At 42.4% G+C, this 15,732-nt stretch overlaps 1 protein-coding gene across 6 annotated transcripts in view; it reads right to left on the minus strand.

Annotated features, from left to right (window-relative positions):
• Nucleotides 1-15,732, minus strand: part of LOC311136001 (glycerophosphodiester phosphodiesterase domain-containing protein 5-like) — a 66,219-nt gene that overhangs the window by 8,557 nt on the left and 41,930 nt on the right. For all 6 annotated transcript variants that reach the window (XM_084170055.1, XM_084170054.1, XM_084170058.1 and 3 more), the window contains 11 exons: nucleotides 14,368-14,471; nucleotides 14,062-14,155; nucleotides 13,893-13,952; nucleotides 13,696-13,794; nucleotides 13,494-13,587; nucleotides 13,144-13,289; nucleotides 11,096-11,178; nucleotides 10,544-10,694; nucleotides 10,115-10,336; nucleotides 9,849-9,994; nucleotides 9,545-9,692 (listed from right to left, as the gene is read on the minus strand). In XM_084170055.1, the coding sequence (XP_084026181.1) occupies nucleotides 9,545-9,692; nucleotides 9,849-9,994; nucleotides 10,115-10,336; nucleotides 10,544-10,694; nucleotides 11,096-11,178; nucleotides 13,144-13,289; nucleotides 13,494-13,587; nucleotides 13,696-13,794; nucleotides 13,893-13,952; nucleotides 14,062-14,155; nucleotides 14,368-14,471 (1,347 nt within the window). The remainder of the gene's footprint in view (nucleotides 1-9,544; nucleotides 9,693-9,848; nucleotides 9,995-10,114; nucleotides 10,337-10,543; nucleotides 10,695-11,095; nucleotides 11,179-13,143; nucleotides 13,290-13,493; nucleotides 13,588-13,695; nucleotides 13,795-13,892; nucleotides 13,953-14,061; nucleotides 14,156-14,367; nucleotides 14,472-15,732) is intronic.

Consider the following 15,732-nt stretch of genomic DNA (forward strand, 5'->3'; position numbering starts at 1 on the left):
GTCCAATCAATTGAATTTATCACAGGTGGACTCCAATCAAGTTGTAGAAACATCTCAAGGATGATCAGTGGAAACAGGATGCACCTGAGCTCAATTTCGAGTCTCATGGCAAAGGAGCTGAATACTTACAGTGAGGGAAAAAAGTATTTGATCCCCTGCTGATTTTGTACGTTTGCCCACTGACAAAGACATGATCAGTCTATAATTTTAATGGTAGGTTTATTTGAACAGTGAGAGACAGAATAACAACAACAAAATCCAGAAAAATGCATGTCAAAAATGTTATAAATTGATTTGCATTTTAATTAGGGAAATAAGTATTTGACCCGTCTGCAAAACATGACTTAGTACTTGGTGGCAAAACCCTTGTTGGCAATCACAGAGGTCAGACGTTTCTTGTAGTTGGCCACCAGGTTTGCACACATCTCAGGAGGGATTTTGTCCCACTCCTCTTTGCAGATCTTCTCCAAGTCATTAAGGTTTCGAGGCTGACGTTTGGCAACTCGAACCTTCAGCTCCCTCCACAGATTTTCTATGGGATTAAGGTCTGGAGACTGGCTAGGCCACTCCAGGACCTTAATGTGCTTCTTCTTGAGCCACTCCTTTGTTGCCTTGGCCGTGTGTTTTGGGTCATTGTCATGCTGGAATACCAATCCACGACCCATTTTCAATGCCCTGGCTGAGGGAAGGAGGTTCTCACCCAAGATTTGACGGTACATGGCGCCGTCCATCATCCCTTTGATGCGGTGAAGTTGTCCTGTCCCCTTAGCAGAAAAACACCCCCAAAGCATAATGTTTCCACCTCCATGTTTGACGGTGGGGATGGTGTTCTTGGGGTCATAGGCAGCATTCCTCCTCCTCCAAACACGGCGAGTTGAGATGATACCAAAGAGCTCGATTTTGGTCTCATCTGACCACAATCACCCAGTTCTCCTCTGAATCATTCAGATGTTCATTGGCAAACTTCAGACAGGCCTGTTATTGTGCTTTCTTGAGCAGGGGGACCTGCAGGATTTCAGTCCTTTACGGCGTAGTGTGTTACCAATTGTTTTCTTGGTGACTATGGTCCCAGCTGCCTTGAGATCATTGACAAGATCCTCCCGTGTAGTTCTGGGCTGATTCCTCACCGTTCTCATGATCATTGCAACTCCACAAGGTGAGATCTTGCATGGAGCCCCAGGCCGAGGGAGATTGACAGTTATTTTGTGTTTCTTCCATTTGCGAATAATCGCACCAACTGTTGTCACCTTCTCACCAAGCTGCTTGGTGATGGTCTTGTAGCCCATTCCAGCCTTGTGTAGGTCTACAATCTTGTCCCTGACATCCTTGGAGAGCTCTTTGGTCTTGGCCATGGTGGAGAGTTTGGAATCTTATTGATTGATTGCTTCTGTGGACAGGTGTCTTTTATACAGGTAACAAACTGAGATTATGAGCACTCCCTTTAAGAGTGTGCTCCTAATCTCAGCTCGTTACCTGTATAAAAGACACCTGGGAGCCAGAAATCTTTCTGATTGAGTGGGGGTCAAATACTAATTTCCCTCATTAAAATGCAAATCAATTTATAACATTTTTTAAATGCGTTTTTCTTGATTTTTGTTGTTGTTATTCTGTCTCTCACTGTTCAAATAAACCTACAGTGAGGGAAAAAAGTATTTGATCCCCTGCTGATTTTGTACGTTTGCCCACTGACAAAGAAATTATTAGTCTATAATTTTAATGGTAGGTTTATTTGAACAGTGAGACACAAAATTACAACAAAAAAATCCTGAAAAACGTATGTCAAAAATGTTACAAATTGATTTACATTTTAATGAGGGAAATAAGTATTTGACCCCCTCTCAATCAGAAAGATGTCTGGCTCCCAGGTGTCTTTTATACAGGTAGCGAGCTGAGATTAGGAGCACACTCTTAAAGGGAGTGCTCCTAATCTCAGTTTGTTACCTGTATAAAAGACACTTGTCCACAGAAGCAATCAATGAATCAGATTCCAAACTCTCCACCATGGCCAAGACCAAAGAGCTCTCCAAGGATGGCAGGGACAAGATTATAGACCTACACAAGGCTGGAATGGGCTACAAGACCATCGCCAAGCAGCTTGGTGAGAAGGTGACAACAGTTGGTGCGATTATTCCCAAATGGAAGAAACACAAAAGAACTGTCAATCTCCCTCGGCCTGGGGCTCCATGCAAGATCTCACCTCGTGGAGTTGCAATGATCATGAGAACGGTGAGGAATCAGCCCAGAATTGCACGGGAGGATCTTGTCAATGATCTCAAGGCAGCTGGGACCATAGTCACCAAGAAAACAATTGGTAACACACTATGCAGTGAAGGTCTGAAATCCTGCAGCGCCTGCAAGGTCCCCCTGCTCAAGAAAGCACATATACAGGCCCGTCTGAAGTTTGCCAATGCACATCTGAATGATTCAGAGGAGAACTGGGTGAAAGTGTTGTGGTCAGATGAGACCAAAATCGAGCTCTTTGGCATCAACTCAACTCGCCGTGTTTGGAGGAGGAGGAATAATGCCTATGACCCCAAGAACACCATCCCCACCATCAAACATGGAGGTGGAAACATTATGCTTTGGGGGTGTTTTTCTGCTAAGGGGACAGGACAACTTCACTGCATCAAAGGGACGATGGACCATCAAATCTTTGGTGAGAACCTCAGCCAGGGCATTGAAAATGGGTATTCCAGCATGACAATGACCCAAAACACACGGCCAAGGCAACAAAGGAGTGGCTCAAGAAGAAGCACATTAAGGTCCTGGAGTGGCCTAGCCAGTCTCCAGACCTTAATCCCATAGAAAATCTGTGGAGGGAGCTGAAGGTTCGAGTTGCCAAACGTCAGCCTCGAAACCTTAATGACTTGGAGAAGATCTGCAAAGAGGAGAGGGACAAAATCCCTCCTGAGATGTGTGCAAACCTGGTGGCCAACTACAAGAAACGTCTGACCTCTGTGATTGCCAACAAGGTTTTTGCCACCAAGTACTAAGTCATATTTTGCAGAGGGGTCAAATACTTATTTCCCTAATTAAAATGCAAATCAATTTATAACATTTTTGACATGCATTTTTCTGGATTTTGTTGTTGTTATTCTGTCTCTCACTGTTCAAATAAACCTACCATTAAAATTATAGACTGATCATGTCTTTGTCAGTGGGCAAAGGTACAAAATCAGCAGAGGATCAAATACTTTTTTCCCCTCACTGTACCATTAAAATTATAGACTGATCATTTCTTTGTCAGTGGGCAAACGTACAAAATCAGCAGGGGATCAAATACTTTTTTCTCTCACTGTATGTACATAAGGTATCTATTTTTTATTTGTAATACATTTGCAAACATTTCTAAAAACCTGTTTTCACTTTGTCATTATGGGGTATTGTGTGTAGATTGATGAGGGAAAAAATTAATTGAATAATTTTTAGAATAAGCCTGTAACGTAACAAAATGTGGAAAAGGTCAAGGGGTCTGAATACTTTCCGAAGGAACTGTATATATTCAGTACCAGTCAAAAGTTTGGACACACCTACTCATTCAAAGGTTTTTCTTTATTTTTAATATTTTCTACATTGTAGAATAATAGTGAAGACATCAAAACTATATATATTTTATATTTGAGATTCTTCAAAGTAGCCAACCTTTGCCTTGATGACAGCTTTGCACACTCTTGGCATTCTCTCAACCAGCATCATGAGGTAGTCACCTGGAATGCCTTTCAATTAACAGCTGTGCCTTGTTAAAAGTTAATTTGTGAAATTTCTTTCCATCTTAATGTGTTTGAGCCAATCAGTTGTGTTGTGAGGTGACTTGCATTAATGTGATGACTGATTTATCGAATCAACTAACTATGTTTAATTGTCACTCGATTAAATTAATCATGTAACAATTATCTCATTAGCAATTTGGGGCCCCACGGAATAAGTTGTTTAACGAGTTACCATCTCCCAAATTAAATTCTTAGAAGATATACAGTGGGGGAAAAAAGTATTTAGTCAGCCACCAATTGTGCAAGTTCTCCTACTTAAAAAGATGAGAGAGGCCTGTAATTTTCATCATAGGTACACGTAAACTATGACAGACAAAATGAGATTTGTTTTCTCCAGAAAATCACATTGTAGGATTTTTAATGAATTTATTTGCAAATTATGGTGGAAAATAAGTATTTGGTCAATAACAAAAGTTTCTCAATACTTTGTTATATACCCTTTGTTGGCAATGACACAGGTCAAACGTTTTCTGTAAGTCTTCACAAGGTTTTCACACACTGTTGCTGGTATTTTGGCCCATTCCTCCATGCAGATCTCCTCTAGAGCAGTGATGTTTTGGGGCTGTCGCTGGGCAACACGGACTTTCAACTCCCTCCAAAGATTTTCTATGGGGTTGAGATCTGGAGACTGGCTAGGCCACTCCAGGACCTTGAAATGCTTCTTACGAAGCCACTCCTTCGTTGCCCGGGCGGTGGGTTTGGGATCATTGTCATGCTGAAAGACCCAGCCACGTTTCATCTTCAATGCCCTTGCTGATGGAAGGAGGTTTTTCTTCCTGGTCCCTTTGCAGAAAAACAGCCCCAAAGCATGATGTTTCCACCCCCATGCTTCACAGTAGGTATGGTGTTCTTTGGATGCAACTCAGCATTCTTTGTCCTCCAAACACGACGAGTTGAGTTTTTACCAAAAAGTTCTATTTTGGTTTCATCTGACCATATGACATTCTCCCAATCCTCTTCTGGATCATCCAAATGCACTCTAGCAAACTTCAGACGGGCCTGGACATGTACTGGCTTAAGCAGGGGGACACGTCTGGCACTGCAGGATTTGAGTCCCTGGTGGCGTAGTGTGTTACTGATGGTAGGCTTTGTTACTTTGGTCCCAGCTCTCTGCAGGTCATTCACTAGGTCCCCCCGTGTGGTTCTGGGATTTTTGCTCACCATTCTTGTGATCATTTTGACCCCACGGGGTGAGATCTTGCGTGGAGCCCCAGATCGAGGGAGATTATCAGTGGTCTTGTATGTCTTCCATTTCCTAATAATTGCTCCCACAGTTGATTTATTCAAACCAAGCTGCTTACCTATTGCTGATTCAGTCTTCCCAGCCTGGTGCAGGTCTACAATTTTGTTTCTGGTGTCCTTTGACAACTCTTTGGTCTTGGCCATAGTGGAGTTTGGAGTGTGACTGTTTGAGGTTGTGGACAGGTGTCTTTTATACTGATAACAAGTTAAAACAGGTGCCATTAATACAGGTAACGAGTGGAGGACAGAGGAGCCTCTTAAAGAAGAAGTTACAGGTCTGTGAGAGCCAGAAATCGTGCTTGTTTGTAGGTGACCAAATACTTATTTTCCACCATAATTTGCAAATAAATTCATTAAAAATCCTACAATGTGATTTTCTGGATTTTTTTTCCTCAATTTGTCTGTCATAGTTGACGTGTACCTATGATGAAAATTACAGGCCTCTCATCTTTTTAAGTGGGAGAACTTGCACAATTGGTGGCTGACTAAATACTTTTTTTCCCCACTGTATATGTTATATATCGATAACAGTCACTTATTAAATAATTACCTCATCAGTCTCATTCTGAACGTCACATAAGCCTTGAACCTGCAAGAACCCTTACCTTAGTCAATAAATAATTAAGCCAATTTGTGTATTGCTAACTAACTAAATAATAACACAGAATACATAAACACACACACACACACACACACGGAATACAGTGCCTTGCAAAAGTATTCATCCCCCTTGGCGTTTTTCCTATTTTGTTGCATTTCAACCTGTAATTTAAATGGATTTTTATTTGGATTTCATGTAATGGACATACACAAACTAGTCCAATTTGGTGAAGTGAAATGAAAAAAATTCAACAAAATAGATAACAGAAAAGTGGTGCGTGCATATGTATTCACACCCTTTTCTATGAAATCCTAAATAAGATCTGGTGCAACCAATTACCTTCAGAAGTCACATAAAAATAAAACAACTAATTGTCATTTAGCAGACGCTCTTATCCAGAGCGACTTACAGTTAGTGAGTGCATACATTTTCATACATATAGTTAAATAAAGTCCACCTGTGTGCAATCTAAGTGTCACATGATCTGTCACATGATCTCAGTATATATATATACGCCTGTTCTGAAAGGTCTGCAACACCACTAAGCAAGGGGCACCACCAAGCAAGCGGCACCATGAAGACCAAGGAGCTCTCCAAATAGGTCAGGGACAAAGTTGTGGAGAAGTACAGATCAGGGTTGGGTTGTAAAAAAATATCAGAAACTTTGAACATCCCACGGAGCACCATTAAATCCATTATTAAAAAATTGAAAGAATATGGCACCACAACAAACCTGCCAAGAGAGGGCCGCCCACTACAACTCACGGACCAGGCAAGGAGGGCATCAATCAGAGAGGCAACAAAGAGACCAAAGATAACCCTGAAGGAGCTGCAAAGCTCCACAGCGGAGATTGGAGTATCTGTCCATAGGACCACTTTAAGCCGTACACTCCACAGAGCTGGGCTTTACGGAAGAGTGGCCAGAAAAAAAAACATTGCTTAAAGAAAAAAATAAGCAAACACGTTTGGTGTTCGACAAAAGGCATGTGGGAGACTCCCCAAACATATGGAAGAAGGTACTCTGGTCAGATGAGACTAAAATTGAGCTTTTTGGCCATCAAGGAAAACGCTATGTCTGGCGCAAACCCAACACCTCTCATCACCCCGAGAACACCATCCCCACAGTGAAGCATGGTGGTGGCAGCATCATGCTGTGGGGATGTTTTTCATCGGCAGGGAAACATTTAAATGTCTTGGAATGGCCTAGTCAAAGCCCAGATCTCAATCCAATTGAGAATCTGTTGTATGACTTAAAGATTGCTGTACATCAGCGGAACCCATCCAACTTCCAGGAGCTGGAGCAGTTTTGCCTTGAAGAATGGGCAAAAATCCCAGTGGCTAGATGTGCCAAGTTTAGAGAGACATACCCCAAGAGACTTGCAGCTGTAATTGCTGCAAAAAGTGGCTCTACAAAGTATTGACTTTGGGGGGTGAATAGCTATGCATGAATAGTTATTTCTTGTTTGTTTCACAATAAAAATATTTTGCATCTTCAAAGTGGTAGGCATGTTATGTAAATCAAATGATACAAACCCAAAAAAAATCTATTTTAATTCCAGGTTGTAAGGCAACAAAATAGGAAACATGCCAAGGGGAGTGAATACTTTCGCAAGCCACTGTAGGTTATTGATTACTAACTTAATACAATGAAAGCAGGTCCCTAGTGGACTGGATTAACAATAGTATGACTGCTTGGTTAGGGGAAGGAGGGATCAATAGAAAGAGAGTGAAAGGGAGAGACAGAGATTCAACTTATAGTTGTTACATTTGGATAAGTAATGCAATGCATATTTACGCGTAGCTGTCCTTGATTGTCATCTCTCTGTTGAACCACTTTCTCAAAAAGTGGTTTGAGTGTCCTATCCCACTTCGTTGAGACTCGGCTTGTCTTCGAGTGGAGTGTTCGTTAGAATAGATACTTCAGATGTACCAACGGTTGCCGGAGAGGGATTGTCCTTCCCAACTCGTGTCTTTAGTGAAAGTTCTAGATACTTGTACAGCTGCAGACTGATATGATAAGGTCTATTGCGTGGTCTTCTTCTCGTGTAGAGATTGAGAGTTTCAGAGTTTCTCCATTTCAAACGTATGGACTACCATCTCACGTTTTCTTGTCTGTAGAGTGTCAACCATTTTAAGCCATGTAGCCATAGCTCCACGCTTCCTGGTCTAAAGGTTGATTTGTTTTTCAAGGCTTTTTATGGCCTCTGGGTAAAAGGGGCGTTCCTACTTGCTGACACGATCTCTGATGGCACTTGGGGCGTGGCTAATTACTGTGCAAAGGATATGTGAAAAACTATTATCTCATTAGAAGACTAAAATCACATTCCTATCTTCACCAAAATACTCTCATACTTAATCATATATTTTATACAACATTTAGATGTAAACTTGATAGATAGAATATATACACTTTCCGAGTTACAGTTATTTATTGACACCATCCTTAAATGACATCACAAAATAATAAACAATAGATCCCCACCAACCATGCCAAACATTTGGAGGTCAGGAATAATGTTCCAATGTCCAATCTTTTGACGTTAGAGATTTTAGGCGGCAAGAGTCTCTCTGTAACAAAGATATTTATTTCTTCCCATACTAGAGACCAAAAGGAGTCCTTTTCTGCAAACTATTTATGACCAGCTGTTAAGTCATAAAACCGGCCCAACTCCCTCTTCTCCTCTCCTGTGGGAGAGAGGGGGGGTCTGGCTATCTGTCAGCCATTTGCCAAGCTGATCTGGCACCTTTGATCCTCATCAAGGAGAGAGTCATGACACAAGGTAGGGGTGGTATACAGAAGATAGCCCTATTTGGTAAAAGACCAAGTCCATATTATGGCAAGAACAGCTCAGATAAGCAAAGAGAAACCACAGTCCATTACTAAGACATGAAGGTCAGTCAATTCGGAAAATGTCAAGAACTTTGAAAGTTTCTTCAAGTGCAGTCGCAAAAACCATCAAGCGCTATGATAAAACTGGCTCTCATGAGGACCGTCACAGGAAAGGAAGTCCCAGAGTTACCTCTGCTGCAGAGGATAAGTTCATTAGTTAACGGCACCTTATATTGCAGCCCAAATAAATTATTCACAGAGTTCAAATAACAGACATTTTCAGAGGAGACTGCATGAATCAGGCCTTCATGGTCCAATTGCTGCAAAGAAACCACTAATAAAGGACACCAGTAAGAAGAAGAGACTTGCTTGGGCCAAGAAACACGAGCAATGGACATTAGACTGGTAGAAATCTGTCCTTTGGTCTGATGAGTCCAAATTTGAGATTTTTGGTTCCAAACGCCGTGTCTTTGTGAGACGCAGAGTAGGGGAACGGATGATCTCCGCATGTGTGGTTCCCACCGTGGAGCATGGAGGAGGAGGTGTGATGGTGCTTTACTGGTGACACTGTCTGTGATTTATTTAGAATTCAAGGCACACTTAAACAGCATGACTACCACAGCATTCTGCAGCGATACACCATCTCATCTGGTTTGCTCTTAGTGGGACTATCATTTGTTTTTCAACAGGACAACGACCCAAAACACACCTCCAGGCTGTGTAAAGGCTATTTGACCAAGAAGGAGAGTGATGGTGCTGCATCAGATGACCTGACCTCCACAATCACCAGACCTCAACCCAATTGAGATTGTTTGGGATGAGTTAGACCGCAGAGTGAAGGAAAAGCAGCCAACAAGTGCTCAGCATATGTGGGAACTCCTTCAAGACCGGTGGAAAAGCATTTCTCATGAAGCTGGTTCAGAGAATGCCAAGAGTGTTATTTCATAGTTTTGATGTCTTCACTATTATTCTACAATGTAGAAAATAGCACAAATAAAGAAAAACCTTTGAATGAGTAGGTGTGTCCAAACTTTTGACTGGTACTGTATACATATATATAGTCAAACTTCACATAGAAGTGGTGAAGGCGGAGCTGCTTACCATAAGCCAGATGGGGTAAGGCACCTTGCGGAGGACCTGAGCGGTGTCAGATGAGACAGCAGACACCCCGCTGCACCACAGCACTGAGTAGAGCCATGGCTCATTCACCGGGTACACCGTCACACTCATGTTGTTCGCCAAGAATTCCCTACAAAGACAAATAGTTATAGGACATGCTGTTCTGTGAGTAATGCAGGGTGAGGTTAGAGATTTAGATAACATTTGTGGACCTCCCAGATAAGATTATTGGGGCATGTCCAGTTAAGATTGTGGATGTTTGAGAGTAAGAGTAGGTATGTCTTACTGAATGTCCTTGTTGCTGGCCTGTGAGTAGCGCAGGGTGAGGCTGCTGATGCCTCTGTGTCTGAGCTCCTCCACTGACAGCTTCTCCAAGGAGGTCTGCTGCAGCCCCCTGACACGGCCCCTGTCTGTGTCCGGGGTCCACGTCACCTAAAGAACCATAGGGCACAAGACACAGGGTTAGAGACTGGACCTACTTTTTGATTCACACTTATCTACCAATGTTACTAATAAGGATTCAGTGAGATACATAAACAGAGTCCTCCTCACTCTCTTCTGTGATATCCCAGACCTCTGGACGGCCCACAGGGTGTCCATGATCCAGGTTTTGTAGTGTGGGTGTTCTGGGGGAGGTCTGCGGAGGTACAACAGGGCTGAGCGGTTGGCCCTGGCGGCCAGACGCAACATCTCTACCAGGCTACACACTGTCAGGTTCCCTATCCGGTTCCGGTCCCTCCCTGTCAGAGACCCAACAGTCCAGTAGGGGTCGCTCTGGAGAGACAGAGAGGGGATAGAGGTATTTTATTTGATGAGGTGATGCAAAAAAAGATCCATTCTAAAATCGTCTCGGTGTGGGGAGAGGGAGGGGTAGACTAGAGAAGGGGAGCGACAAAGAGAAAGAGCAATACAAGGAGAAAGAGATAGTCATAGATACTGAGCGAGAGAGAAAGAGAGAGAGAGAAAAAGAGAGAAAGGTACCTCCAAAAACCACTGCCCCGCATTTAGAGAGCGAATCTCTGTCCAGTTGAAGAGAGACGCGTCCTCGTGCTGCTTGTCTGGAAAGACCTTGGCAATGTCAGTGGTCCTTTTCAAGGTGCGGTCTCGCATCAGGAAGGGCACCCCGTCCAGACTGGAGGGGAGAGGTGGGACCAAAGACTTACATCACTGAACCAGCAACACTTATGTCATTCACACTTATGTCACTGCTTTCATAAATAAAGAATATGTTTCTATGGCAATTGAAGTAAAAACAAAGGGCCTGTAATAAATGGCCTATTAATGCATTGAAAAGGAATGGATGTGAGATTAAAATGGTCTTAAAACATGTTGACTATGTCAAAGGCAGGGACAGAATGGGGCTCTTTAGATTTGCTCCCTAACCTTTAAAACCCTGAGAGTGTTGCTATAGATTCAGTACAGAAAGGCCCACCTGTCGTTACCAGTCTACTGTAGAGAACTCATTGCTCCTAACATTGAGGTGGTAGGGTGGGGTGGGGTTAGGTTATTGGCTGGTAGAGCATGGTTGGTTACCTGACGGTGACGTCGGCCTCCAGGGAGCTGACCCCCTGCTGCAGGGCCTTGTTGAAGGACATCAGGGTGTTCTCTGGAGCCAGCTACAGCACAGGACACACAAACAGAGGGACAGACAGAGAGAGGTATAATGGGTTATTATGGGTTGTTAGAATCTGACAGTGGTCATTTGATCTAGTGGTGGGATGGCATTATTATTTCAGTCTTTTAATAAATAGGTAAAAGGTCAGCAAAAGAGGCAATTGTATGTGCGGGAGTTATCTTTTATTATGAGCTTTTTAAACATTGTACAAATGGTGAGGTTGGTGAGACCTCTAAAAAAGCCATTGATCTTTCTAGCAAGTGGATGTCAGAGAGGCACGTTTACTTAAACAGAGAGGAGTTTACAGCAGTACACCTCTGACATCATCGTTTCAATGAAACTGAACCTCGCTCTCTGTGACAAAGATAGGTATCTACACCACAACTCAAACCTACTATAGCCTTACAATGTTAGACAAACTAATCCACTTCTGAATATATTGATCCTTTGATTTCTCCTGAGGGAAGAGGTCCTTGTCTGAGTTTGTAGAATAAAGCTCATAGAAAGATAGAATCATGGATCTGTCTTGTCCTTTGGGAAGCAGCTTTCAGGCACTGGTCTCCTGTCTCCTTCCACAGACAGCTACCATATCACCCACAGCAGGAGTCAATAGAGGCAAGCCCTGACAGGCTGTAAAAGGCTAGGTGAAGTGTGTGTTTGTGATTTGAAGGCAGGCAGACAGGCAGGCAGGCAGAGTGTGTGTCTGGGCTACAGTGTGAGTGTGTATTTGTTTAAAGCAAGTCATCTGGAACAATATTTACTTACCCAACTGCACCAGGACAGGACAATTTATTGTGTTCCCTACCAACAGTACGGCGCTTGTAACGCCAAGGTAGTGGGTTCGATCCCCGGGACCACCCATACACAAAAAAATGTATGCACACATGACTGTAAGTCGCTTTGGATAAAAGCGTCTGCTAAATGGCATATTATTATAATTATTATAAACCATCTACAATCCTAGGGGGGGGGGACGAAATATGGAATTGTTTTAAGAAGGTCATACCATGGATCATTTAAATATTTGATCTACAATTTTAGGACCCCTTTAGGTATAAAAAAATATATATACACATTTTTTATAAAACATTGAATTTGGCCTTTAATACAATACTATAAGCCCATAGAAACAAATTGAATAACACATTCATAAATGGCAAAAAAGACAGTCAAAAAATTAATCACAAGGATTAAGGTTTTGAAGTGTCTGTCCTATATCTATATCTCAGGAAATATTTTTGTATTTTTTTTACACATATTTTGCCCCTTATTTTTGTTGGCACAAAACTACCTCCATTCATTTGTATGGGTTACCTTTAGACGAGTCCCGTGACACTTGTGGGGGTCAAAACTGAGAAAACCATTGTGTTCGAAAGAGTCTCCCCTTTCTATAGAGTGGTTTTCGTGAGAAGACCAATTTTCGGGATGGCTCCTTGTCTGACAAACAGCGTTGTAGCTCTGCCACTTTCCACCACAGATGCGAAAGGGTGACATAGGTGGATGCGGTCGATTGAGACCCAGCCCATGCAAAAATATATATTTAGCTTAAACTGACGGATTTTGATGGGGATTATTTATTTGTATGCGTCAATAGACTAGGTTATACACTGACTGGACCAATGCTGTTTGTCTGGCCCTACATAGCCTGTACTCATTACCAGGTCAGGGCATTACAGTCAGTGCATGTCACAAAGCAGACCTGTTTTAACCTGAGTGTGAACGCTACCTATCCAATTAACTGTTTCATTGTCCAACAAGTAAATCGTGTTCGCTAATGTGGCTCTTTATTGGGTCTCCAAGACATTCAGTACATTCAATACCCTGAAGCAGAACAGCTCTCAAATTGAATGTGATTATGAACTCCAGCCACCATTATCACTTATACCTATTTAATTATTTATGATCTACATGATGTGGCTAGAGGGTAGAGCCACAGGGATGTTTCTGTAGGGGGCTATTGACTTACCATTGGCGCTCCCCGTCGTCCAATGACGTGAGGTCGAGATTTGAGGCTGTTCTTGTCCATGATGCAGGGTGAGGAGATGGCGAGGGGAGCCATGTAGAGGGCCAGCAGGACACTCAGGTAAACCAGCAGCACTATCATATGGAACTCTGGGAAGGATGAAGACCACAGAGTGAGGACATTAGGTCTCACAGATTTCTGACTGCTGCTGCAGTTATTGTTAGTTATCAAACATCTTGATGGTTATAATGGTTAACAATTATAATAATTATGATGTAATGTAATATGTATAATATTGGTTACAGTGATCAGAGTTACAGTGAAAGCCAATCAAAAGCCAATACAACACTTACTGGTTCTTTCTGCACGGACCACATGTTCAGCAACTAGCCAGCCCAGCGCTGTGACGGCAGCCAGAGCTCCTATGTGCAGGAAAGGCCCTGTGGACTGAATTACAACACAGGAAGACAGGAGTTTTATAACCTTGTTTACACACAAACATCAACATCTACCAAAAATACCAATAGAGAAACGCAGACAAATAGAGATGTAGACCTGTAGAGATATGAAGATGATGTCCCATTCATTCCCCCACACGTCATCGATGGAGACCACGCCACTGACAGTGATGATCAAGGCAGCCAACACAGCAACCTGGGGTAAAAAACATATCAACAGTTTGATTTGTTCTACACATTCCTATGCAGGGCTAACAGTAATTTCCGTAGGTCAGAGTTCATTTGGAGGCCTACCTTGTGGATCCAGTAGAGGTTCAGCTGCTGTCCCAGTAAAATATGACAAAGTGCTAAAATCTGGAAACGAACAGAGCCACAATCAAGTTAGATCTTACTGAAGCTGCTGCAGCAACATGTGCTTTACTGTGTGTATAGGCATACAACCAAAGATGGGTAACTCACTCACCATTAAAAATGTAATGTAACTAAAGCCAACTGCGGTGGTTGCTAGAATGGGGACAGTCCCGTCCTTCCATTCCCCAGAACGGTTGTATAGTAACCTGAGGATGAGCGACAGAGGGTGGGGAAGGTGAACCAATGCCTTGATAAGAAGAGGATGAAACAGACCAGCCCTTCTAGGAGATATTGAAATATGCACACATTCAATTACTCATTGATAGCTGCTCAAAAGAGAGAGTGCTTATGAGGGACAGAAACAATGTTGCAAACTCAGCTCACAGTCTCTCTGGTAAGGACTAACTGTCCCACTCACCAGTTGAATTGGTTGTAGTCATTGTGGGCCTCCAACCAGAAGTAAGCCCAGAAGAGGAGCAGGGAGAAGGTGCTGCACAAGATGATGAACCATGCACACTCCCACTGGTGAACACACAACAGACAAGAAGAAGACATTTGTGACTCGTTTCAGGAAACTAGGCATATGTCACACGTCACTACTTCACAGGAGAGGCATTTGAACGTAAACATAAATGTTTTATCAAAATGCATTTTTAGGCAGAAATGCCTTCTGGAACAGGTGAACTTTCATGTGCCTTAATAACAAACTTGTATTCCATCCGTAAATACTAATACAATTGTTAAATTACGAGCCTAGTTGGTTTAGCCATGGAAAAAGACAGGAACCTTCCCACTAGCCATGATTGGTTGAGATAATGGGATGGGCTAGACATGCCGGGAGATGAGTTTGGATTGGTCTGCCATGTAGCATGCTTCTGTTTATAAAGTGAGCCGCTCAGTATGTGTTGATAATCCTTTCTACTGCGCCGTTTATTGAAATATATAACGTTAGCCATCGAGAACTAGAAAAGTTTAGCTACTTTTCTCAACAACATTGATGCCCTGAATTTCAGCGCTATTCATGACATCTCTTTCTGCAAAGTTCTACAACGTTTGCCTACTGAACGTGGCCCAGGTCAGACCACAGCCAGGTGGAGTTGACCAGTGATCGTTTTTACACCTCATGCTGGCCAAACTAGTGTTGCATCTCCTCCACATCTCCTACATTCTGTTATCAGAGACATGTAGACGTGTGGTTAGAGTGGAATACCAAATTAACACTTCACTCAGAGGAAAGATGAGCAACCTCATCAGAGAGGTCTCACCTCCTGCTGGTTAGAGTTAATCCACAGGGGAGAATGGGAGAGTAGAGGACTGATGTTTTAATGTAGTCTGGTTTCTGAGGTAACCACCACACGACTTCTGTTGAGACATTCAATTACCATGTCCTGCAAAATCTTTCACAGCCTTGACTTGACTGTGTGTGTGTGTATATATATATATATATATATATATATATATATATACACACACACACAGTGAGGGAAAAAAGTATTTGATCCCCTGCTGATTTTGTACGTTTTCCCACTGACAAAGAAACGATCCGTCTATAATTTTAATGGTAGGTTTATTTGAACAGTGAGAGACAGAATAACAACAACAAAAATCCAGAAAAACGCATGTCAAAAATGTTATAAATTGATTTGCATTTTAAATGAGGGAAATAAGTATTTGACCCCCTCTCAATCAGAAAGATTTCTGGCTCCCAGGTGTCTTTTATACAGGTAACGAGCTGAGATTAGGAGCACACTCTTAAAGAGAGTGCTCCTAATCTAAGTTTGTT

The sequence above is a fragment of the Coregonus lavaretus genome (assembly GCF_964263955.1).
Source record: "Coregonus lavaretus genome assembly, chromosome: 10".
In the NCBI taxonomy this organism is placed as follows: domain Eukaryota; kingdom Metazoa; phylum Chordata; class Actinopteri; order Salmoniformes; family Salmonidae; genus Coregonus; species Coregonus lavaretus.